This window comes from Aspergillus bombycis (genome assembly GCF_001792695.1).
Source record: "Aspergillus bombycis strain NRRL26010 chromosome Unknown contig00141, whole genome shotgun sequence".
NCBI classification, from domain to species: domain Eukaryota; kingdom Fungi; phylum Ascomycota; class Eurotiomycetes; order Eurotiales; family Aspergillaceae; genus Aspergillus; species Aspergillus bombycis.
In genome coordinates this window covers 1-24,624 of record NW_019170143.1, presented here as the reverse complement: position 1 = coordinate 24,624, position 24,624 = coordinate 1, and the positions used below count along the sequence as shown (strand labels likewise).

The window sequence follows — 24,624 nt, the reverse complement described above, 5'->3', positions numbered from 1 at the left end:
ACTATCCTACCTTAAAGAGGTAATAATAAGCGTAAAGAAGGATAACTGTCGTATGATAGTAGAATCCTGCTCTTCTTCAGCGTTGAGATTCGTCTTCCTTAACCTTCGTAAAAATCTCGATAAACTCGGATGGATCTGCAGCACCAGCCAACTGATACACATTCTGAATTATGTAGCGAGGGACACCCGTATTGCCCTCTTCCTCTTTATTTTTGCAGGCTTGGTTGTCCACAACCTCTGCCGCCAAGTCAGAATCCAGCCACTCATGCACCTGCTTCGCATCGAGCCCAGTATCCACAGCCAGCTCAGTCAACACCTCCTGAGATGAGATATCCTTCTCCAGTTCATGATAGGCTTCAAGGATCTTCTCCACCAGCGCACTCTGGACTTCGGGAGACTGAGTTCCACAAAGATGGACAAGGCGGTGCGCGTCGCGAGTATTCCCAATCATACCCCCGGCTTTGAAATCAATACCGACGGACCGTCCAATCTGATTCATGCGGCTGAATAGGGACGTTCGCTGTTCCAGAGTCATGTCGCTCAGCCGGTCATCAATTAATTCGCTCTTGGGTACGCTGTATGCGTGCGGGTTGTAGTTGAGGTAGTACGGCCGCCACTTGATAGAGAAGACGTCATTTCTTCCACCTGGATAGACCTTCTGGTATAGAGCGATGGCTCTGTCTAGCTTACGCTTGCCGATGTAGCACCACTATGCAGAATCATTAGAGCTGGGCATCCATATTCTTGGGTATAGATAGGTTGGATGGCCTACTGCGCAAACGAAGTCAAAGACCACTTCAATTTCAATGACCGTCATGCTGTACTTCTCGATAATACAGTGCTGATCTATATGCCTGTGCCCAAATATGACTTCTAGCTGGAAGTGTCAGTCGCAGGCGATTGATTGTATTGAAGTCTTGTGGAGGTAGGCACTAGGCAGCAACTCGCCTTGGGCAGCCAACATTGGCCGGGTTGCGTACTTAGACTATTCCTCCAGGGATGGATTAAGAGATGACAAGATGTAGGAAAGATGGCTCACTGGGTCAGGGAAAAAAGAAGAGGGGAGGAGACAAGTCACAGAGCGAGGTAGTCAGTAACAACAATGTAAGATAGTGAATGAATGGGTTATGATAGAAAAGGTACGGGAGGAAAAGAGAGAAAAAATAATTCCGATGCGGGGAATCGAACCCCGAGCTGCTGTGTGAGAGACAGCGATGTTAGCCATTACACCACATCGGATGCTTGTTGAGGAATTGCTGCTAAATTTGTATTATTAGCAAAGCTTTAAAGGGGCCAACCTCACTAATTTTTATGAAGACAACCAAAACGTATCGAGCTTGAACATGGCTGCGAACTTGATAGTAGCAATATCTACTAAAGCAGAGGGTTCAAGTTATTCAACATGCCATCCGAATAGCCTAATAACCCGAGGACCCATAGCTACGATTATCCGACTAGCTCAACAATGGAAGCGTCAGTTGTGGGAGATCGATGGCTCCATTTATATATATTTACTTGGGTAGGCTAAACCTGTTCCCGTATGTATTCAACTTGTGAGCAATTATACTCCAAGGAAAATATTCCTTCTACCTAGAGATCCCTACCTACAGCCGTTTATCGTTATATGGAGTCGTGTTGGTTCACAACTGAAATTACCCACATGAAACCTGAAGCGATTGCGATGATCCAAATGTAGCCCCGTGGTTTTTACCAGGCCACAATGAGTGAAAGAGTGAGACAATCTTACTCTAGATAGTATATAGAGAAACTCTGTCGATTGAATAACGTGGAATGCTTGTGCAATTACCAATGGTGGTAGATAGTATTGAAAACATGCACAGTGCTTATTTGGGAGGCCACCGTCGAGCGCCACCGAGAAAATGCGAGCTTTGTAGGTTGATGTTGTATTAGCGCGAGTGCCAAATAATGAAGAGAAGCAAGTCCAAGCCTGAAAGCTCAGGATTCCAAGACGAACCATCATGATCTTGTGTCTCAGATAGAGCAAGTGGAATTTGCTACGCATTTTGTATGACCGCAAGGGGATCGCCCATATAGGAAGTCCAACCATAACTGCCCAGTTTGGTCAACCGGTATGAGGTCATTGATTGATGTCATTAATGTTAGTCGCGGATGATAGTAGAAACCAAGGAGGCACGCTAGGAGTAATTTCCGCCCTAAACCAAGGACAGTCGAGCCCAACTTTGAGCTCAAGCCTAGTCATCCACATGTTTAGCAACCCTGCTGAATCAGCTAGCGGGGAATTGCACTTGTTGACACGCTATGGCCATCGCATTTGCTATAGCGGCGATTGGTCGTAGCTCGGGTCGTTCCTCCGCTGCCTTGTCCACAAAGTCGTTAAGCCAGGACACTAGGACGAAATCATCCTCGAGCTCGTTGTATCTATGGGATCCGATAATATCCGCGCAGAGGATAAAGAATGGGACAAATTGATGCAGTAGTATGAGACTATGAGAAGAAGGCTGTGGTTAGCAAGGTAAAACCAGACACTTTGAATGAACATACCTAATACCCCAGTACGCGTGCAGTTCCGCATTCATCAAAGATTGAAATATTCTTAAAGACTTCCTGGCAACCTCTACAGTATGCCTTGGCAGAAACTGACTGTTCTGGTTGCATCTCTTGGATTGTGTGAAGACGATGAGCATCTTGTAGCTACTGAATAGGATGTCCACACTGAACCAAGTATCAACATGATTAGTGGCGGCGCTGACAAGTTCCTCCTTTGTTACATTAGATGGTAAGCTCTTATTATCCACTGATCTGAGGCTATTGTGAACATACCGCGTTCCAGTCTGACATGATAGTTTGCACTTCTGCAATGAGGCCATCGAGCACCTGATCATATACATCCGTATCCTGATGCATTCCAGCGTCCACCAAGTCCAAATATTTTAATAGAGTTAGTGTAAGACGCATCGACGCTAGGAAATGGATCTGAATAAAGCGAGTAGACGCGTCATCAATACCGGTAATGGTAGGATCAGGGAAGTTTACTGTCCATGACCCACCGGGGATGAGGGCCGGTTTACCAAAGGATAGACGAAACAGGCAATCCATCCTTAGAAGGTGCCAAAATTCGAACCGCTTTCGATTCTTCTCCACCTCACTTTCACTATCACTGTGTAGCTCAGACTGTGAATCGTGTCCGTCCGATTGTTCATCGACGGAGAAAAATCCTAGAGCCCGAGCAATATCACAGGCATAGCCGAAGATTTTCCAAGCCATTTCGCTATTACAGCCCTCGAGTGTCATCGATAGCTAACGGAAAATTGTCAGCCTTGACGTTCATCTAATGAATGTTTGATGCATATACCTACCATGACAAAAGCTGCAAACATGTCCGGGAGAGTGTTGTCGATGTGACATAGCCAGTCATCCACCAACATCATACAACTCCGGTAAAGATGTTGTATGATTTTACCTCTTCCAGGAAGGTATTCCGAATCTAACAGAATGCCTTGAAGGAGGATATTGTAGTAAATAATCCTCGATGTACTGTCCAGGTGGACGTGAGGTATTTCCAACAGGTCAGGGATAGACATGACGAAGCTCTTGTCAAGAGGAACTCGAAATCCCTCGAACTGGTAGACATTGTAATAAGCTATCCGACCCGATCAGCAAAACGTCTGTGTCCAAGTTATCGAACAGCACGTACATTCGACCCACCTCCTTGCCATGTCCTTAGTGATAACAGGAGGATCTAGAACGTCGACTTCTCGTGTATTTCCCAGGCGTTCCATTTCCGCCATGGCAGCTTCTATCGCTTTTACACATGCCTCGTTCTCAAAAAGGCGGGACTCCACGTTTCGCAGATGGCAGAACACATTGGAGGAAAGCAGTGATCTGGCCTGATCATCTTTTACTCCGTTCAACATACTATTGACCACCGCTTGCGTGTTTGGGGTTCGAGGCTGACTACTGTGTAGCAGATCGATGCTTGCCGGTCTACTCCCAGTAATGTCCGACGACACGGACATCGAACGTGATGCGCTGCCATGACCAGCACGATCTGGGTCAATCTTACAGTGGTCCTCTAGACGCTCGAGACGTCTGAGTACGGCCAACAGAAGATCCTTTTCAGATAGATTACTAGTAAATTATATGATGAGTGATGCACAGCTGAGTATAATTTGCGCTTGTGGTATAATACATCATACCTTTGCTTCTTGGCCCGAGCTTTCCGAGGTACATAGACACATTCCTCATTGATGGCTTCGCATTTATCACATCGAGGTTGGACTCTGTTGCATCGAATCTAGCCCTGACGTCATTCTTGGGGTGTCTTTTGCAAGCGAATTCTTCTGACTAATACCTTTTTGGATTGGCAGCGAGTGCACTGAGTTGAATTCCCAATCAGAATGTCAGTCGGGCTGAATAAGGCAAGGCTCTTCTTACCGAGATATACTTCGGTGGTTTCCGGGAGCTCATTTTCATTTGGGGGGGATGACTGGAAAAAAGTAAGGGACATTCGAACGGGGTGTTGCAAAGTCCGAAATCCCGGATGGAAAAAGCCAAAAAAACACGGGGACAAGGCAGTCACGTTGCCTGCCCGATCGCCCGGACTTGGAAATCCCCGAATTCCCGGGAAGTTATTTATGTATGTATGTACCAAGCAGGGTTCCACGTATCATCTACATGCCGCTTGGTGTCTTGGGACCACTGGAGAATTATGTTAATCGTGAATAATAACCCCCTAAGTGGCAAAGCTATGGACGCTACTATGGTCAGGGAGTAAGTATTTGATCATAAAGTGGGAACCAAAGTAGCTATTAATCTTCTGATCCTAGAATAATACCTGATGAACGATGTAAGCTTATCTTGCCCAGACCATGCTCGTATTGAACATAGTCATAAACCGCTTAGACCCGCTTCTTCTGGAAATACTCCTTGACCTATAAATTACTACCCCCTCCCTGGAAAAATCTCTGAGGATTGATTCATTTTTTTTTCCAAAGCCTGTGACACGGATTCATCACGATGGGCCGTTTGTCGGACAGCTCTCCGCCACAGGATTCAACCAAGAAACCACCTCATGAAACCGGAGAGCTCGATGCTGCTCCTCAACCCGCGCAGGACGAGTCGGAGACCATCACTGTGAACGCAGATCGAACTAGATGTGAGACTGAAAGCCAAGATGGACGCAAAAATGCTGCAGAGGCCGAACAAGCGGCCTCCTTAGGCAACTACTTTGTATGCGAATAGCCTCTCCTGGGAAGTCTTATGTGCCGCTCACATGTCTACAGAGAGTCCTTTCCTACACAAGCGCCAAGGATCGAGTCATACTCGGAATGGCGTTGATATGCTCGATTGGATCTGGAGTGGTATGTCTCTTCTCCGGGAAAAATTCAAGTTCTAAGCCTGATGGGTGTGTTGTAGCCACTGCCCCTGATGAATATCGTGTTCGGTAAGATGGTTGGCGAATTCAACGGATATTTTATCCCTGGCACCTCGGTCACAGAAGCACAATTTAAATCATCCGTGAGCAAACTGAGGTAAGACACCCAAAGATACCTATCGAGAATAACTTTGTTTATTCATGAGCTGACGGAAATTATTTTAGCTTGTATATCGTTTACCTCTTCATTGCCAAGTTCGCTTTAACATATGTCTCAATGGTATGCCAAGCTACTTGAACCAGTTGAGAACCTTCGACTCAACAATCACAGTTATGTTTCCGTGTTATCGGTCTTCGAGTCTCAGCTGCCTTGCGGCTGGAATACATGCAGTCCCTTTTCACCCAACCGATAGCTACACTCGATCAAGTGTCGGTGGGCACGGTCACGAATACCATCTCGACGCTCTCCAATTCGATTCAGCAAAGTATTTCCGATAAGCTTGCAATTTTGTTCCAATCTCTGGCTCTGCTAATTACAGCATATATCATCGCCTTCAAATACTCGTGGGCCTTGACTCTCGTTACCAGCGCTTCCCTCTTGTTTATCCTGATCGCTTGTAGTGTGACGATTCCCATTATCACCAAAGTTCAACAGAAAGTCGACAAGGCCGATGAGAAGCATTCATCAATAGCAGCAGAAGTGTTTGGCTCGATTCGAACTGTCGTTTCCCTCGGGGCTGAGGAGCCTCTCAGACAGAAATACGCCACCTGGATTGAAGAATCACGAAAGCGTGGACAAAACATGTCCATTGTCATGGGAGTCCAATTTGCTCTCATGTTCTTTGCAATGTACTCGAGCTTTTCTTTGGCGTTCTGGTTTGGACTGAAGTTGTTCCGCGAAGGCCATATCGATAATATCAACACAGTCATCACGTAAGTACACGATCGTGATCTTAGTTGTTGCTTGCATCTGCTCATTATCTCGGCAGTGTGTTTTTCTCCATTATGATTGCAGTCACAATCCTGGGAAACATTGCAACACCATTGATCATGATCTCCAAGGCCGCCAGCGCCGCGAGTTCATTTTTCGAGATGATCGACTCCGAGAGGATTGAGCTTGGCGGGCTCCGTGATCCGGATGTTTCAGCTCATGTGGACATTGTTTTCCAAGGTGTCCACTTTACATATCCTACGCGACCGGATACTGCGGTTCTCAAGGGTCTGGATGCTCGATTCAAAAAAGGCAAGACCACGGCATTGGTTGGCCCATCAGGCTCGGGTAAGAGTACCATTGTGGCTCTAGTAGAACGATGGTATCAACTGGGAGTGAGAAAAGAGGACCATAGCCGAGGAACCATCTCCGTGGGCGAACACAATATCAATAGCCTGGATATAAAATGGTGGAGATCGCAGATCGGACTGGTTCAGCAGGAGCCCTTCCTTTTTAACGACACTATTTTCAACAATGTCTCATTCGGCCTCATCGGAACGAAATGGGAAAACGAAACCGAAGCGGTGAAGAGAGAGATGGTGGAGAAGGCCTGTAGGGAGGCCTTTGCGGAGGAATTCATCAGCCGCCTGCCAAAGGTATGTTAAGATCTTCAATTTCATCCCACTGCGTCTAACCTTCATAGGGATATTCCACCCTCGTGGGCGAAAACGGCACCAAATTGAGTGGTGGCCAAAGGCAACGCCTTGCAATTGCTCGTAGTATCGTAAAACAGCCCACTATTTTGATCCTAGACGAAGCAACAAGTGCAATCGATGTCCGTGGCGAGAAGATTGTCCAAGCCGCTCTCGAGCAAGTTTCGAAAAACCGCACCACCATCGTAATTGCTCACCGGCTATCTACCATTCGACAGGCAGATCACATCATTGTCATGAAAGGCGGTGTTAATGTCGAGCAAGGAACACACGACGAGCTATTGGCAGATGAAAAAGGTGTTTATCATGACCTTGTCCATGCTCAAAAACTTGAGCTTTTGGCAGAAGACGAGACCGACGAGAGTGATATTGCTCATCGGCTAAAAGAAGAGGTCCAGTTGGCCCATTTGGCTCTCGATGATAAACCACAGATGGAGGAAGAAGTTAAGAAAAGCAAAACTCGGGGTTTCTTTAGTAGCGTCGGTCTGCTTCTATATGAACAACGTGCAAATTGGCCTTTTTACTTAACGACTATATTTGGCGCAGTTGGTGCAGGAGGTAAGGTTCCGAGGTTCCACGCACTGCAACCCAATAACTGACAAGATACTACTGGAAGCCGCTTTCCCGCTTCAGAGCTGGCTTTTCGCCAAACTCATTCATGTATTCCAATATACTGGTCAACAGCTTGCTGATGCCGCCGACTTCTGGGCTTTGATGTTCTTCATCCTTGCCCTAGGCGTTGCTCTCTGCTACAGCATCGTGGGATACTCTTCCAACTCGCTTTCAGTGGTATGACCATGGAATACATCCTTACACGTATTATGAGAGCTAACATGGCACAGAGGATTGGTTCGTCCTGCAGGAAGGAGTATTTTCAGAGCATATTAGAGAAACCTATACCATTCTACGATATGAATGAGAATGCATCTGGATCTTTGATTTCCCGCCTGGCAACCGACCCAAAGCAAGTTCAAGAACTGCTTGGAATGAATGGGGTATTCCCCGTTATCTCCATATTCAGCATGGTCGGTTGTATCGCAATTGCGTTCTCGTTCGGCTGGAAACTCAGCCTCGTGGCTGTGTTTGCCGCCCTGCCATGCACCTTCCTAGCCGCCTTTATGCGCATTAGATATGAATTGCAGTTTGAAGCAATGAACGCAGAAGTGTATTCTGGAAGCTCACAGTTTGCAGCAGAATCTATCGAGGCTTTTCGAACTGTATCGGCATTAACGATGGAAGACGCAATCCTTGACCGCTATGCCAATCTATTGAGACAGCAACAAAACAAAGCTTTCAGAAAAGCCTGGTACGCCACCCTGGTATTTGCTTTTTCTGATAGTGTTGAGCTATGTGCGATGGCCCTCACCTTCTGGTAAGAATACCCTGGGCAAACGTGTCTATGTAATACTCACAGACTCTACTAGGTACGGTGGTCAACTGCTCGCGTCTAGAGAGTATCAGCCGACATCATTTTTTGTCATTTACATGGCCATCATCCAGGGAGGGCAATCAGCCGGTCAATTCCTCAGCTTTGGACCGAATATGGCGCAAGCCACTGCATCGGCTAACCGGGTATTGAGCCTACGATCCAGTTCAGTCACGAAGGATATCATCGGACAGAAACAACTTGCCCGCTTTGCTTCACAATCTGGAGCTAGCATCGATTTCTGTGACGTTGCTTTCAAATATGCATCTCAAGATGTCCCTCTTTTCACTGGACTTGATGTTCGTGTTGAAAGCGGACAGTTCGTTGCCTTCGTTGGACCTTCTGGCTGCGGAAAAACAACTGTAATATCCCTGCTGGAACGGTTTTATGACCCTTTTCAAGGCACGATATCCCTGAATGGCCAAGACATCCGCTCCCTTGAAGTATCATCCTATCGCAGATCGTTATCGCTAGTGGCCCAAGAACCAAGACTCTTCGAGGGAACAATTCGTGAGAATATCACACTTGGACAGGATAAATCTGACTTCACCGAGGATGAGATAATCCAAGCTTGCAAAGACGCTGAGATACATGATTTTATTACGTCGTTACCTGAGGGCTATTCTACCGAACTAGGTATTAAAGCACAGACAGCTCTGAGCGGAGGCCAGAGGCAGCGGCTATGCATTGCGCGTGCACTGCTACGAAAGCCGTCATTGCTTCTCTTGGATGAGGCAACTTCGAGTCTGGATTCGCAGTCAGAAAAGGTAGTACAAGCGGCTCTCGAGCGCCTGGCGGGGAGGAGAAACATGACAATTGTCGCGGTCGCACACAGACTTGCTACTATCCAGAAAGCTGATATGATCTTTGTCTTTGGCGAAAGCCAGACTGGCCATGGATCGCGAATCGTGGAGCAGGGAACACATCAGGAATTGCTTCGGACTAAAGGAACCTACTGGCAGATGGTAAGTATCAGAAATCTCATTCCCAAACTATCGGCTTCTTTCCCTTGTTAACATTGTTATAGTGTCAAGAAAATGCCCTGGACAGGTGAAGCCTTGCCTTGGACTTGGCCTTCTGCTCCTTATCTCTTTCCTTCAGTGATGGGGATGCTGAAACTTCTCCAACTCTCTTACTTTTAAAAACATTAACCTGTAATATTGCAATTTCATATATTGGTTTAGAAGGCTCAGTCCTCTACTGTGGCGACTGAATATGCAGCTCATACCCAGACCATCATGATTATAAAATACCCTTTATCACTACTCTGCATGACACAAGCTCCCCACACTTTGTACATTATGAGTCAGGATCCCGTCTCTCCATTCGTGCCCAAATAGACCAATCTCATCAATTACACAGCGTATCTTAGAAATTGGATCAGATATTCATATAACCCAGTTGCGTCCTCGAGGCTCTCTTCCCGTGACCCAATCCCACTCAAGATGCCATCTAGTTGCCAGAAAGCCCAGCCGTTGGTAGTGGACAACCACTCCCTCCTGGCACTATAATCACATATCAATTCTTAGAAAAAGGATGATGGATTTTTCACCAGCTATATCCACCTATCCCGCAGGGTGATTCTGAGTAGCATTCTTGCACGACTAATTATGGATCTGTCTCCTTTATAAGCCACCCCGAAGTTAACCGTGTAATATCACCACACAGCCACATTGGTCAGACAAGGCAGTTAGCTAGCGATGCGGCACTCTTAATAACATAGTTAGCTCCTTGTGCCAGATTTGGAGTCAGCTGTTATTATAACAGTTAGTCTTATGGCAATATCTTGGGAAGAGCAAAGTCCACACTAACCTTGTGTACGGAATCAGCCAATACACACAATATTCCTTGAAACTCAGTTCTCACAGAGCAGTTCCTTTAGCCTAACGTGAAGGCATGTTTTGGTCTTGTAATATAGATCTTAAAAAAGAATATTGCTAGCAATGTGGGGATAACGATGTGTTTTCTCCAGTTTTGATTGAGAGAAGCCAGTATATACGACTGTGTTTGCCAACGTTTGCTATGAAGGAGAAGCCGCTCCCCTAAGTTCGATGCGCTTGCCCCGGGTGTAACATGGGTAAATGAGAGTTAATTTGGTTAATGTATCGTAGTACGGCGCGTTGGGGGGCCATTCCTAGGTAATGCACAGTGTATTATTGCAGACACTTTATCCTTCTGATTAGTATCCAGCGATTCGTCTCTTGAAGCCAACGATGTTTACCGGTTGGTACGTATTGTTAATTGCTGAGCGGGAGATAGGCTTAGTGTGTGTGTGTGTATACCCAAGTTTTGAAAAAAGTATTTTCTGTAAGATATAAATCGGTTCTATAATCTATTATCTCAAGCACATGGTCTAATATCTATATATACGCCTACCCAATGCAACTTTTATAACCCTCCCCCGAAAAATACTAACATCACAAAATGCAGAGATGTTTCCACTTCATTCGAAAATTGATGCCTTCATAGAATTGGGCTGGATGTATTCCGAGGCATTCCGGAAACTGGTGAACCCCCAGCGGATTTGAGCAGCCATGGAAATTTCAACATCGAGATCTTTAGCGAAGTGCCAAGCAAGACCGGTATCACGCTGGAAAGCCCGTCCGACAAGAATAACGTCGATATCATTTTCGTTGAGAATCTGGTCAGCCAAGGTACCGTTGTTGATCATGCCCACAGCAGCAACCAGCACTTTATCAGCAACAGCCTTCTTTACAGCTGCCGCAAAAGGAATCTGGAAGGCAGCACCTGACTTCACTTTCTGAGCACTGTGTACACCACCGCTGCTAATATCGATCAAGTCGATACAGCCTTGTTCGGCCAGGGCCTCTGCAAATCTGACTGTATCGTCGACCTTCCACCCCTTCTCCTCGGGCATGCTGGTTTCCAGCCAGTCTGTGGCAGAAACACGGAGGAAGACCGGGACATTGGGGCCGACAGTGTCCCTGGTCAATTTGGCGATATCCAAGGACAGACGAATACGATTCTCAAAGCTGCCACCGTATTCGTCGGTCCGCTTGTTGGCCGAAGGACTGAGGAAGGATGAGAGCAAATATCCGTGGGCATTGTGAATTTCAATGAAATCAGCCCCCGCAGCCAAAGCGCGCTTGGTTGCCGCAACCCAAGCGTCCTTAAGCTCCTGGATATCTTCCTTGGTCATCGCCTTAGGGATAATGTTGTCTGGTGCGAATGGGATGGCGCTGGGGCCCTTCACATTGTCAACCCAGCCACCAACAGCATTGGTGGCAGTAGCTCCACCGAGCCAAGGTGCCACCGTGGAGGCTTTGCGCCCAGCATGTGCCAGCTGAATGCCGATTTTCTGGCCTTGGCTGTGTGCAAACTCAATGACCTGCTTGATAGGTGCAATCTGGGAGTCCTTCCACAACCCCACGCAGCCTGGCGTGATACGACCTTCAGGAACAACGGCAGTTGCTTCAATGATCATCAAACCAGGTCCACGTTGAGCAATGCCACCGTAGTGGGTCAAGTGCCACGGCGTCATGTGGCCATCGTCAGCACTGTATTGACACATAGGCGCCAGCTATAGAGATCCCATTAGAAAAGTTCTACCAATGCTAGGTGAGCACTTACCCCTAGACGGTTCTGGAATGTCAACCCTCTGACTGTGAGAGGCTGGAAGAGCTTGGGAATCGGCCTCCCACTAGTCTGCGGGTTTCGGGCTGTGCCGGCGGGGGGTGCTTGAGCCGGGGTGAAGTAAGAGATGCCCTCAGCGGGCTTGGTAGGGACGTCAGGCCAATTTGCCATGGTTGATATTATGTAGCGTTGACTATATCGAGATTTTAGAAGCAAAGAGGGAAGATATTTGCGACGATCCACCACGGCAGGGAAACTTTTAGGTAGCTGAATGGCTAAGAATAGGTCGTACAACCTGTACAAAGGTCTAGGATATATAAGTCTTCACATTGTCGCTGATATTCCCGCCTAGTGAGCAATCCATTGCAAATGCGCTGACAAAACATAACACATTAAGAGAATGTCTCCGAGTGATTACGAGATTAGGGGTAGATACTGGAAGTTCCTTAGAAGTCTCTGCAGAAGCAATTCCGACCAAGAGTTCCTGCGAAGCATAGCATTGACAGTGACGGCACCCAGATTTGTCAGAACTTTTCAAAGGCCGGTACAATTTCGAGGGGAAAGTCTCCGAAAATCCTTGGCGGGATAGTTCGGGAATCGGGATCTGCGTAGGGCGTAGCAGATGCCGTGATAATAATTCCGAGTCGAGGTGGAGCTGAGCCGATAACTCTGATTTCGATCTGGTACAGCCTACTTCCCCAAACAAATTACCCCATGCTTTATGGCTGATAGCTGCAGCAGTTCTCTCGCTAGGTGGCCAGCGTGAAGATTGTATCTTGGAATGTTACCAGTGTGATTCTAGTCGTGAGAAGCAACAATATGGTATCTTGCACCTAGTGACCTGGCAGACAAACGATGGGGAGGATTTGAATTTCTCGTACGAGATCTAGAGTAAGACGCAAGAGTAGTCATCGATTGTACAAATCATGACTACATGATCTGGTTGGCAGCTACTACTTCTCCTCACTCTTATTTTCTGTCTTGCCCCCAGCCTAGTTTCCTTGAACCGAGCCTTTCTAGGAGAAGTCCGAGTAGGACCTCATCATACAATAGGGCATCCTTCGGATTCGGTTTGCCTAAGGGTTGTGGTAGAATTGTCATCTACCAGACTCTACCTTTCCAGGTAGAAGAAAACGTCCTCGTCAAAAGCCTTTCCCTCCATAATACCTGCGATGAGGTTGTCGTTTATATAGCGGAAATGATCGAATATCGGCCGTTCATCGTAAATCATAGTAGTTGAACCACCCCTCGATACACCATCTCCTTCAACTAATCCTCGGTTAATTCCCAACGACAATTCTTTGAAGAGAGATCGCGTACAGATGCAAACCCCACTTGCCCCAACTGATTCGTTCTTCATCCTTCTCAATGATTACCGGATCCACATTGTCGGTGGACTTAAATGACTTGCCCACCCACCGTATCTCTTTCAGGAGGCTTACAATCTGATGGCCAGTGTCGAAGAACCTCCCATTCCACTCGCCAGTCAATTGGTCTGGTTTAACAGGAGGAAGTTCGTCGAATATGGAATTCAGCACAGCGGGCTCGACCGGTTTTGAAGCCTTGATCAAGGTAATGTACTGATCTTGTCCACTGTGAGATGTTTAGCTGTAATAATCATGTTTGGGAAGGTGAAGTAGGCATACGTAGACATGCTTTCTTCCTGACAGTTAATGATCTGATGAATTCTTTTTCCGTTATTAGTAGTTATCTACTGGGTTTAGTTACTCGACGGGTTGGAGTTGCTGTCTCTATATAATACTTAGCAGAGTGACACTGTATTAACCTTGCCAGACATTTTATCTGCATTGACTCTTATTATAGAATCTAATCAAACGAACTGTTGCGATCTACGTCATATGTCGCCGAGAGCCTTTTTTGACGTGTTCGTTGGCGCCACTTCGGAGTCTGATAGCAGATCCCGATCCAGAGTCAGTACAGAGGGTATGAGGTCATGACATAAGAGGACCACAGCTTCTTCTCCTCTGACTTGAACAAATGCTGTATATAAGCTTTGAGCGCAACAGTGTCTTTAACTTGATATTTTCAAGCAATTACTCAACTACGCACTCTTCTTCGTCGTGTGAACGTACTAGACCATGCCTTCGGCTATCGTTACTGGCGCTACCGGTAGGGATTGATGCTTCCCCTCAACGTTTTAACGTTCCCTGTTTAATTAAGAATCAACAGGTATAACAGGTAGCGCTATTGTCCATTACCTGTGCAAAGACTCCTCCTATGACAAGATTTATTCGCTTTCCCGAAGTAACCCGGGCTACCAGGATTCCAAAATTCAACATGCAACCCTCGACCTCCAAGCCAGTGCAGATGATATGGCGAAGACCCTTGCCAACATCTCCGCTGAATATATCTACTTCTGCGCATATCTGGCACGGGATGACCCCGCGGAATCATCTCGCGTCAATGGCGTTATGCTTTCAAACTTTATCCAGGCACTCGAGACTACAGGGGCAATCAAGAACTTGAAGCGCTTCGTCCTCACTTGTGGATTCAAGCATTACGGCGTGCATCTCGGTAACTGTAAACAGCCGCTTCTTGAGGATGACCCCATTCTGGATGGTAACAGAGGCGGAGTTTCCTGGCCCCCTATCTTCTACTATGACCAGCAGCGCATTCTTGTCGAGGCCGCTAGTCGTGGTCAGTGGGAATGGATCGTCACACTCCCCGAAGACGTCTTGGGATATGCACGAGGGAACTTTATGAATGAGGCTACTGCTCTAGGTCTATACTGTGCTGTGAGCAAAGTTCTTCCTGGCTCAGAACTGCCGTTTCCCGGGTGCAAAGCCAACTACTTTGCTTTCAACTGCTGGACTTCGGCCAACCTACACGCCAAATTCTGTCTCTGGGCTGCGACCGCAAAGAATGCGGGTAATAACATCTTCAACGTGATGAATGGGGACACGGAATCTTTCCAGAATCTCTGGCCTCGCCTTGCGGCTCGCTTCCGCTGTAAAATCCCCAATCCTATGTTCCCCAATGGTGGCGTCCCAGACACGAAAGGCTTCAAAGATTTTGAGTCCACTACAGTTCGGATGCCAAACAAGCATCCGCTGACCGTTCGTGAGGTAGAAATTGGTGTTTCTCACCACCCTGAGAAACAAGAAACCCCAACCTTATTCCTCCAGGTCGATCCGGAAAAATGGGCGAAACGGCGCGATGTCAATGACGCATGGGCCAAGTTACGAGATACTTACAAACTTGACCAAGCGGCGTGGGACAAGGCTACATGGGACTTCTTAACATTCGTCTTGGGCAGAGACTGGAGCTGCGTAGGTAGTATGAGTAAGGCTAGAAAGTTAGGCTGGACAGGATATGCCGATACTTGGGATGAGTTGGAGGAGACATTCGAGATTCTGGAAAAGGAAGGAATCTTGCCCCCTGTGGAGCAATTGAAAAGAGACTTCTAATCAATTTGTTTGAATCGAATGGTTTATGTTTAGCTTGTGTGCCGGCAGTGGTCATGATCGGAAATGCATGAGTACGCCCTACGCCCTACGCTATGCAGGTTTTCGTATGACGAAACTATGTTATCGCCCGTGGCTGAGGGGTACTATATAGCCAGTCTCGAGCTCTAATTATTTGCTGTCCTTACCAAGTGTTTACAACCGATCCTTGCACATATAAACATCATCCATCCGCTTGCCGAAAGGGACAGCCGCTACCGTTTATCCGGACTGAACTCGCCTCTAGCTCATACTGCCTTCGACAATCTTCGCTTTTGCAGAATTACTTGTCATTGTGTATTTATCTTTAAGATATGTTACATAACTATAGCCGATTACCATCGCCATCCCAGAAAGAACGAGGAAAGACAAAACAGCTTTTCAGCCTTAGCATCTCTGAAAGAAGACACGCCAATTTCAACTAGTGTCCCTGACCGATCCCAGAACAGAGCTCAGGACCGTGACACAGTAGGTCCAAGTCGGGTCGAGAAGCTGGACAGAATCAAGTTTTCATGAACCTTCCTGCACTCTGGTGAATCGAGCAGAATGCGTTTTGTACCAGGCCTCCTATGCGTGATGGGACGCATCTGTTGTTATGTAAAACTTCGGCATTTAACAATAAGGAACTGAAGATGAGTGTAACGTCTGCTGACCATTGGTCAGACAGAAACCTGATACTCTAATCCATATTAATTATGGTTTGCCGGAGGTGGAATACCTTAGGGCGCCCTAAAGTCATCTGTGGCTCTTGAGCGTGGTACATAGCTTCTCATTGTGAAGCACTTCAGCAGGTCTACTAAGTCAATATAGAGGTATGATAGGCGGGAAATAGTACCGCATTCTATAAAGATAGATCTTCCTTTTGTTAAGTTGTTGAGCCTGTTGAATATTGGGCGACAAACCCCTTCATGATTCTGAAAACAACACTTCGTATCCAAGGGTTCTGCAGACTGCAACCAAGGCAATCTCCGCAGGGCTATTGGGATGAGTGACATCCACATATGGAACGGCATTTCAAGTGGTACCATGGTTCATAATAATTGATTCTAGACGGGAGTCCTTGCTCTAACCCTGAAAAAGGTCCATAATTAGGGGCGTCATATAACCCCACATTACAAGCTTCCTCGCCTCATATCTTGGCTTCCTTCCAAGTTATTTATTACTTAATATGGTAAGAGGACTTAAGAGAGCGAACAAATAAGAGAGCTCGACATCCTTGAGTCGGGCAATCTCTCCAATCTCTGATGGATGCGACGTGGGAATTCTACCTTTGACTGCCCTGACACCCTGTAAATCAACGGAAGGCGCGCTCTCTGACCTAGTCATATTGAGGATCGCCATAAAACTTGATCGGTCAGTTTCTCACTTAAATTAGGATTACAGGGAATGTTACTCAACGTTTTTCCGCCTTCTATTACACTAGAACTAGTACACGGCCCTGTATGATATTAAAAATAAGCGCGTCAAGTGCTATTCAATATGTTGGATTGAAGTTAGGATTCTGTATTTGCTGACCGAGAGTAGCTTCTAGACCCTATCTCAATCCACGGACACAGCACATTGTGAGCTTGATAATTCGACCCTAGTGTTTCATCTGTGCAAGATGTCCTCCCCCGCAGCCTCTCCAAGTATGGTCATTCATCAGCTCAAGAATGTGGTGGAAAATCCAGAGCTGTACAGGAGCCATCGGCACGAGATTACGTCCCTTGCACATCGCGTGGAAACCGAGCTGCAGAGCCCCTTCGACCTTTTCCAGGGCATCATTCACACGGTCAGTGTCCCAGTGGAGGCCATCCCTGAGTCTCACTAAGCATGCATTAGGCAATGCCCCTAGTAGCAGTACGTGTATGCCAGCAACACAGGATCCTTCATATCATGCAGGAAAATGTCGAAAAGGGACACCTTGCGACAAGTACCGCATCATTGGCTCAGGATACAGGCATGAACCGGCAAGGCTTGGAGACGCTGCTAGATTTCATGGCAGCTAGGTATTTGGTGGATCGGATTTCTTCCAACGAGTTCGCTTCCAATAGATTAACTCGTCTGCTTCTTACACCTCTTTTCATAGATGGTGTTCTGCTATAGTATACTTTTCCCGCCAGCTTTGTTTAATTGTCTTTCTCAGAGGACTGACAAGATACAAATACAGCCATGACCTTTTCACCCCGTCCTTCACAGCGTTAAATTCATTCTTATCCTCTTCCAGACAACGGTCAACCGCTTTTCAATTAGCTCACAACACTTCGGGCGGGCCCTACGACATGCTACATGCAGACCCGGACATAAGCAAAGCTTTTCAAAATTACATTCAACTGGAACATTCGCATCTACCCAGCTGGCTAAATGTTGTCGATTTCCAACGTGAGTTCGCAGAGAACACATTCACGGATACGGTATTATTTGTAGATGTAGGGGGTGGGAATGGTCAGCAGTGCGTGAATCTACTGACTGAACATCCAACCCTGAAAGGGCGAGTCATCCTCCAAGATACTCCATCCGTGATACAGAACGCACTCCCAGAGAGCCGGGTAGAAAGGATGGGTTACGACTATTTCACGGAGCAGCCAGTGAAAGGTAAGACGCGGTGCTCCTGGCAAAGGAAACGTGGATATGGCTAACTGATATGGCTGGCCTACTCGGATTACAGGTGCAAAGGCGTATCACTTCCGACAGGTTTTTCATAACAACGATGACGACGCGTGCATTCGCATTCTCGAGGCTCTTGTTCCTGCCATGAGCTCGTCGTCCACGCTTTTGATCAATGAAAATGTACTACCAGATGAAGAGCCGTCTACAGAATATAGGGCAAGCCTTTCGATGACAATGATGGCCTTGTTCAATACCTATGAAAGACGGGAGAGGCATTGGCACCAGCTCCTGGGCAAGGCTGGTCTTACGATTAAGGCGATTAGGAGGTTTAGCCGGCACGGGGATAGTATCCTAATGGCAGTGAAGAAATAGAGTATTGGATTAACCATGATAGTATTGGAATGGATTTAATAATACCCACCGATTTGCCTGTCTGTTGTTGGGAACCTCTATGTTTTATTTCTTCAGTTGACCATACAGCAAGTGATGCGAATAGATTTGAATCCGAATGCAATGAAGCTCTCAGCTCCACTAGTCGCATCTGTTTCTAACTTCCCAAGATGCCTCTCCTAGGCAATTCTATTCGCGCATTGTGCGGTTTACGTTCTTCAGAGATACCGTTTATCCAGCAATTCCGATCCTATGATACACACAATTACGTGTTAATCAATAGTTAGCGACAACGAGACTTGCCTCAGCAATTAACCTAACCCTAATATACAGCTGGCACTATCAAAGAGCCGACAACGACAGACCTGTAGCATCCTCTTCCTAATCGGGAAATGAACGGCCCACGTCTCAACGGTTGCACAACAATAAATTGCGAGCTGGGGCTTCGTGCCCCTGGGTAATGCAAAGGTTTTAAGCGAGCACTCTAGACTGCTTTTACATGATTCATGCACTAAGTTTGAAGCCTGCCCACATGGTTTAGTTTCTTCTCAAAAAATGTCGTACGACTAGGGATCGGCCAGGCGTCAGTGGAGCCCATTACGAATGCCACGCGATGGGCATTGCCGATCACCAAGTTGCAAGTATATTCCTAGTAGTCCCAACCACTCAGATAAGGAACCCGACCGTTGAAATAAGCGGTTACAATTATACATGGATTTTGTGACCCTGTATAATTGTACATGTTTGGTTATCGCTAGAGTCAGGACTCTGTTCACACGTGATGTGAGACACCAAATGTGGGTATTCCTTTTTCCGGAATAAATAGAGCTGTATTATGAGCATTGAGTATTGCATTGAGCCTTGATTATGCAAAATGGTACGATGATGGATCGCTAAAGTACACGGAGTCTATTCTAAACCGCACTGTATCTTCGCGATAGCGACCGGACGCGGAATCTGGGGAATCTCCCAAAGAGCTCGGAGAGTGAGTAAGGTCTATAATGGTCGTCACAGAATAATTTGGAACAATTGTTAAGGTATACCATTGCAAATATCAACACTGGTTTTATATTTATATTCGTAAGATCGTTCGGCATGGCTATTATGTTATCCATGCATCCGTCTATTCAGGTCTTTTATTGTCAAGAAATTGGTACATAAGGAAAAGAAAAAGGGTAAAGGAGAGGAAGAGCGACTCAGCACTCGGGGTTTGGAGAGCGATGCACCGTATATTCCACATCCTTCTTGATGATCATTTTAGTACTCCCTTCGCTCCCAATGCTGTTTCGATCATCACGGTCTGAATGACCACCTGTCGATGAGCCAGGTTGAGCAGAGGTAACTGTCGTCTCTCCGGCTCCAATCTTCGGCCGGAATATATCCGGCTCGGGCGCAACAACGGACCGATTCTGAAGCGACTGTAGTGCGTAGCTGCCTTGGTTGCTGCGACCACGATCTGACGCGTAGGGATAACTAGTGCTGAGGTTGGAGTCACCGGCGGTACCATAAGACGTCGACACGGCATTCATGAACGGTCGGAGGCAGAAGGCTGTGCAGGCAATTAAGGAGTAGTTGAGGGCGACTTGCGTCCAGGTGTAATGCTCAATGGCGTCGAAGGTAGGGTTATGTGTGGTGGTAAATGAATGGAATTCAGAGAGCCGTACGGCTTCGAAGGCAACAAGCCTAAGCATCATGTGGGATTAGCATTGGTTCGGCGGAGCACGGAGGACAGGTTCGACAGCATGGGATACATACGGTATCCGGGAGGCGAAGGCCACCATGATCACTAACTTCGGCTTGATGGCCATCTGAAGCCCGTATATTAAGACTACTGCAAAGATAAACAAGGCGATTTCGGTAAAGATGTCAATCGCGGTGATGAATTGCCATCGTGCAAACTACCGTTGTTAGCCATTACCGAGGTACATTGATACTGCGTACCCTGAAGTCGAGCGATATACGTACCAGGTTGGTGCAATGTTCACTAGGAGTCACCCACGGTTTATTAAGTGAGCAGTCGACTGTGACCACAAGGATGGAGATAACGATTCCGGCCGTGGCGAAGGCAAGGATTCCCCATAAGGTGTTCTTGTGTCTTCTTCGAGGCGTCAATCGCGAGTAAATGGCTACGACGCAGCATCTTGAAAGGTACAAAGTGATGAGATAAAACACATCACTCGCAACGACTGACTGAACCAGTATTAGATAAACCTTCCTCTGTCGGCTTGATGCGGCTTCCATGAACAGCCGAAGTAGACCTACGTTTTGAATACTCCTCACGGCATGATCGTCCAGGAGGTGGATCGCCGTTCCGAATCCGATGGATGCGGCATGGAAAACAATAATCGACTCCACAATGGCGGAAACCTGAAATTCATGGAGTAAGCAAAGGCGGATGCGAAGTCCTCTGTGGCAGGTATTCGAATTCATTCAGCACAATTAGGTGAATGCACTTACAGTTGCTCCAAGAAGAATCACATCGTCGATCCCGAACGGCGGACTTAGCAAGAACCGGACGTAGAGTCGGATTAGCAGACACACCAACGACAGCACCAGGCAGATAGCGGAGACTATGATGATGATTCCAGCATGGTGGTCACCGTCAACCGTTTCGAATGGCGGCGATTGACCAGGAGGTACTTTAATAGCCATTATCTTCGAATGGCCGTACTTTCTAGATCAAACGCGCCATGGGAGCCGGCGTTGCTAGGTGCAGGTGTCAAAAGTGGCCACCGACTGGGGTTGAAACTGAGAAAACAAAAAAAAGAAAATGCGACAGGGGTTCGGGTCGATGATAGATATGTATATTGACAAAAAATTTAGTCCGCTGCGTGAGAGTTTTAGCTGCTCTAAGCAGGGTAGCGATCGTGGCCTGGGTGTTCCATATGCAATAAACTCGCATGAACCATAGACGTGGTGCTGGCGCTACCGCAAGAGTAGCTTGTAGGTGGGTGCCCTTTGGGGTAACATGACTATGGAAATTGTTTGAGAATCAGTGCATTTTCGAGTCTCAGGTTACTTTACTGCCTATGGCCGGATCCGATCTGGGCCCGTAAACCCGATCTTTTGATTTGATTCTAGCACTTTAGGGCTTAGCGAAGTCGGCATATTGTACAATAATCCCTGTACAGAAGGACTCCATGGTTGCATCTTACTCCAAACTGTTCCGTAAGTACCGGAGAATCCCTGTTACCCTGACTGCTAGTGAGCTGTTAATAGATCTTTTTTAAGGTTTCAGCTATTCCAGCTGGGCTATGCAGACGATGGCCTGGTCATTCCTGTGCCTGCCATCCAGGCAAAGCCTTTGCTATGCCAGAATTTACCAGTGTAAGAAGTCCAAACAAGACTCAGCCACCTAATCGCACACACACTCAAAATCGTACGATCCAGCACATTCTATGAACTTTAACTGGTACCTGAAGCAACGCAACCACCACGGACTGGCCCATTATCTTTTAATTAAAGTTTGATCTTTAGGCTCTTCCGCCCCATCCGAGCATTCGACTGTTAATATGTGAGCCAAAATGTCATCCAATGGGGGCTCCCAGGGTCACAGGTCGAGGGCCTCCCGAGTGTGAACCTATGACAAATTTGACATCAGCGGCAACTCCGACGCACATATGGGTCCCCTTTGGCCCCCCAGCCGGTAGTAGTCGGAGGTAAACTACTAGTAGTGATGCGTTAGGTGGAGGTAGTAAGCGGAAGTACGCCCGAACTATTGTTTCCCCGTCCATCGTATCCCTTATTGCTTTGTTTCAGATTACTTAAAACAGATGCTCGTTAGGGGTTGTGTACTCCGTATATGGTGTTTCAATACTGTAAATCGTTCTCGTCTAAAGAAGAAGCGTGGAGGACCTTGAGTCCTGACCAACTCCCAGGCCCTGCACGAACGAATAAGCCTCGGCAAAGTGGACTAGATCTCCAGTCACAATGGCGTTGCGGTGCTCGAAAATTTTTCATTCGTGGGATATGAGTTAATATCGAGGTGGAATCCACAATTTATCAACAGGCAAAGCTGAGGTACTCCGTAGAAAAGAACCAAATCCCAGACCCACTATTTTTTAGGGCAATGCACGTGCCAAGCCGCTATACAGAATATGTCATATTAATGTTAATATAATTGATTGTTATAAACACGCTACTTATGCAGCTAATTGAGTGTTTGGTAATGCCATTGTTCCTCATCAATTTGCAAAGGAAAGAGGGCCATTACCTCGTGGTGTGCACTTAATCTAGTTCCACACCCCCCTATATGCGCTTACTGCCTATCCCCTGTTCACAGTTGTCTTTCCCTTTACAGCGTCGTCTCCACTACGGGATCGGCATTCCCGCCAAGAGGGCTTCGTAATAAGCTTCAAGCGGATCCTCACTATCGAGGTTCCTGTCTTCTGAGTGATCTGGCGCTGCGATTTATGTGGAGTTGTTGGTGGAGCTACAGTGGGCCTTCCAACCGGTTTGGCCTGCTTATTCGCCGGTCCCCAGCGAGGGTGACTATCAGGTTGCACTGTGCAGGGAGGGCCATGAGGGGCTGAAGTTTAGCAGAATTTTCTCTCTTAAAAAGGACAAGGGAGAGACCAAGAAAGAAATTGTTGTGCGTGTGGGACAGAACGTGTCTTCAAGAGAGCAACTGCATACAAGAACTTTTTCAATACTATCTACTTTCAATTAAAATTAGGTGACCTATACCCTAGTAACAAATAGATAAAACTTCAAATGTCACGCTTGACCAGCGCAACGGGAGGAACATAGACGTGCCGGCCGCGGAAGATGTAGTATAGAACGGCAATAATCATAATGCCACCGTACATCACCACGCACCAGTTCATCGATTCTCGGTCGACGTCGAGGTCAGGGGAAAGAAAGCGAACACAAACACCGGCACCAAGAAGCACAAAGCACCGATGTTAATGGCCATTCCAAACCGACCGAGGCTCCACCGACGAGGTGGCAGGGGCTCGCCACGGATCCGCTTGAGCAGCAAGCACCCAATCGTAATAACGTATGAAGACATAAGTGATCCGATGGTCAAGGTGACGATGGCCAAGAGAGCCGTTGTCGAACCGATGTTGATCAACGATAGGAGAACCGTTACCATCAGGGAAACCATCACCGCATTAAGAGGAATATTCCACCCGGGAGTAACCTATATGGATCAGCACCGATGGCCTGAGGTTGCCAGCAGAGGGGGGCAGTTTCACGTACATATCCAAAAAACCCAGAAAATGGAAGACCGCCGTCTCGGGCAAAAGACCAAAGCTGCCGGGAGGCCGTGGCCAACTCGGTAATCGTACTAGCAGTGAGCGTAAGAACCAAGATGGCAGTCATGGTGTTCGTGCCGGGAAGACTATTGGTGGCATTGTAGAAGACTTGAATAAATGGGTACCCGGTGGGGGTTGCGAGGACGTCGTCGATATCGCCTAGGGTGAAACAGATCGTCACCAGCATGAGAAATCCCGCACAGTCATTGATGAGAACGGAAGTGATCATAGCCTTCGGGAGGGTCTCTGATGCGTCTTTGATTTCTTCGGCTGGGTGCATTCAATCATGTCAACCAAGGTCTTATCCCCGATGGGAGAATGTTTTACTTACACATGTGCACGGCACAGTCATATCCAATTAGGGCGGTGATAGTAGTGGAAAATCCAACTAGTGTTGCTGTTCCAACACTGTTCCACCCACCACCGTTGTTAAACTCTGTGAAGACCTGCTTGGCGCTTCTGCGAGGTGCCAGAACCCAGAGAGGGATAACAATGGCAAACAGTCCAACAACATGGAGGATAAGAATCAGGACTTCGACGAAAGGCAATTTCTTGGCCAGGAAGGTGTTGAATAAGATTCCGAAGAAGGTGATGGCAATCACCAAAAGTGTTCCATGCCAGCGCTCAAAGACATAATCTTCATGGTTGAGAACAATGAGGCCCTGAATGATAGTTCCTGCAAGGAAGGCAATTGAGACGATGGCACACTGCCAGCCCATAGCACACAGCCAACCTAGTTAGGTGAATAAGTCATGTGGCCCGGAATCTGTGGAGCAAGCATTCCTTACCGGTGATATAGCTCAAGAACTTCTGGCAACTACGAGGTGCGAATTCGGATACCCAATGGTATTGACCTCCAGATGTCGGAGCCCTGTATATCAATGAGCACCAGTCAAATGGGTC

General features: G+C 47.1%; 9 protein-coding genes across 9 annotated transcripts; 3 read left to right on the top strand and 6 right to left on the bottom strand.

The window, feature by feature from the left end:
* Positions 1-76: 76 nt before the first annotated feature.
* ABOM_010624 (DsbA family oxidoreductase) lies at positions 77-817 on the bottom strand (the record flags this gene model as incomplete). Its single annotated transcript, XM_022537752.1, has 2 exons — positions 77-709; positions 773-817. 2 exons carry the CDS (start codon positions 815-817, stop codon positions 77-79), a joined length of 678 nt encoding a protein of 225 aa, XP_022384215.1.
* Positions 818-2,246: 1,429 nt separating this feature from the next.
* ABOM_010623 (fungal specific transcription factor domain-containing protein) lies at positions 2,247-3,770 on the bottom strand (the record flags this gene model as incomplete). The annotated part of the gene is made up of 5 exons (XM_022537751.1): positions 2,247-2,466; positions 2,524-2,741; positions 2,803-3,279; positions 3,339-3,622; positions 3,677-3,770. The coding sequence occupies 5 exons, from the start codon at positions 3,768-3,770 to the stop codon at positions 2,247-2,249; spliced, it is 1,293 nt and encodes a 430-aa protein (XP_022384210.1).
* A 1,228-nt stretch (positions 3,771-4,998) lies between these two features.
* On the top strand, positions 4,999-9,480 carry ABOM_010622 (ABC transporter ATP-binding protein; the record flags this gene model as incomplete). The annotated part of the gene is made up of 11 exons (XM_022537750.1): positions 4,999-5,211; positions 5,265-5,342; positions 5,398-5,513; positions 5,582-5,636; positions 5,688-6,289; positions 6,346-6,943; positions 6,991-7,558; positions 7,617-7,789; positions 7,843-8,372; positions 8,425-9,391; positions 9,454-9,480. The coding sequence occupies 11 exons, from the start codon at positions 4,999-5,001 to the stop codon at positions 9,478-9,480; spliced, it is 3,927 nt and encodes a 1,308-aa protein (XP_022384209.1).
* A 1,389-nt stretch (positions 9,481-10,869) lies between these two features.
* ABOM_010621 (NADH:flavin oxidoreductase/NADH oxidase) lies at positions 10,870-12,191 on the bottom strand (the record flags this gene model as incomplete). Its single annotated transcript, XM_022537749.1, has 2 exons — positions 10,870-11,967; positions 12,018-12,191. 2 exons carry the CDS (start codon positions 12,189-12,191, stop codon positions 10,870-10,872), a joined length of 1,272 nt encoding a protein of 423 aa, XP_022384212.1.
* Positions 12,192-13,300: 1,109 nt separating this feature from the next.
* On the bottom strand, positions 13,301-13,674 carry ABOM_010620 (uncharacterized protein; the record flags this gene model as incomplete). Its single annotated transcript, XM_022537748.1, has 2 exons — positions 13,301-13,613; positions 13,667-13,674. The coding sequence occupies 2 exons, from the start codon at positions 13,672-13,674 to the stop codon at positions 13,301-13,303; spliced, it is 321 nt and encodes a 106-aa protein (XP_022384211.1).
* A 445-nt stretch (positions 13,675-14,119) lies between these two features.
* ABOM_010619 (SDR family oxidoreductase) lies at positions 14,120-15,448 on the top strand (the record flags this gene model as incomplete). Its single annotated transcript, XM_022537747.1, has 2 exons — positions 14,120-14,150; positions 14,211-15,448. The coding sequence occupies 2 exons, from the start codon at positions 14,120-14,122 to the stop codon at positions 15,446-15,448; spliced, it is 1,269 nt and encodes a 422-aa protein (XP_022384226.1).
* Positions 15,449-17,087: 1,639 nt separating this feature from the next.
* On the top strand, positions 17,088-18,445 carry ABOM_010618 (uncharacterized protein; the record flags this gene model as incomplete). Its single annotated transcript, XM_022537746.1, has 4 exons — positions 17,088-17,255; positions 17,306-17,568; positions 17,634-18,058; positions 18,132-18,445. The coding sequence occupies 4 exons, from the start codon at positions 17,088-17,090 to the stop codon at positions 18,443-18,445; spliced, it is 1,170 nt and encodes a 389-aa protein (XP_022384227.1).
* Positions 18,446-19,659: 1,214 nt separating this feature from the next.
* ABOM_010617 (uncharacterized protein) lies at positions 19,660-21,115 on the bottom strand (the record flags this gene model as incomplete). Its single annotated transcript, XM_022537745.1, has 5 exons — positions 19,660-20,146; positions 20,219-20,361; positions 20,429-20,653; positions 20,726-20,830; positions 20,921-21,115. The coding sequence occupies 5 exons, from the start codon at positions 21,113-21,115 to the stop codon at positions 19,660-19,662; spliced, it is 1,155 nt and encodes a 384-aa protein (XP_022384228.1).
* A 2,170-nt stretch (positions 21,116-23,285) lies between these two features.
* ABOM_010616 (amino acid permease) lies at positions 23,286-24,624 on the bottom strand (the record flags this gene model as incomplete). Its single annotated transcript, XM_022537744.1, has 4 exons — positions 23,286-23,606; positions 23,666-23,991; positions 24,053-24,454; positions 24,510-24,624. Coding segments are annotated over 4 exons (1,164 nt in total), but the record flags the coding sequence as incomplete, so codon positions are not given.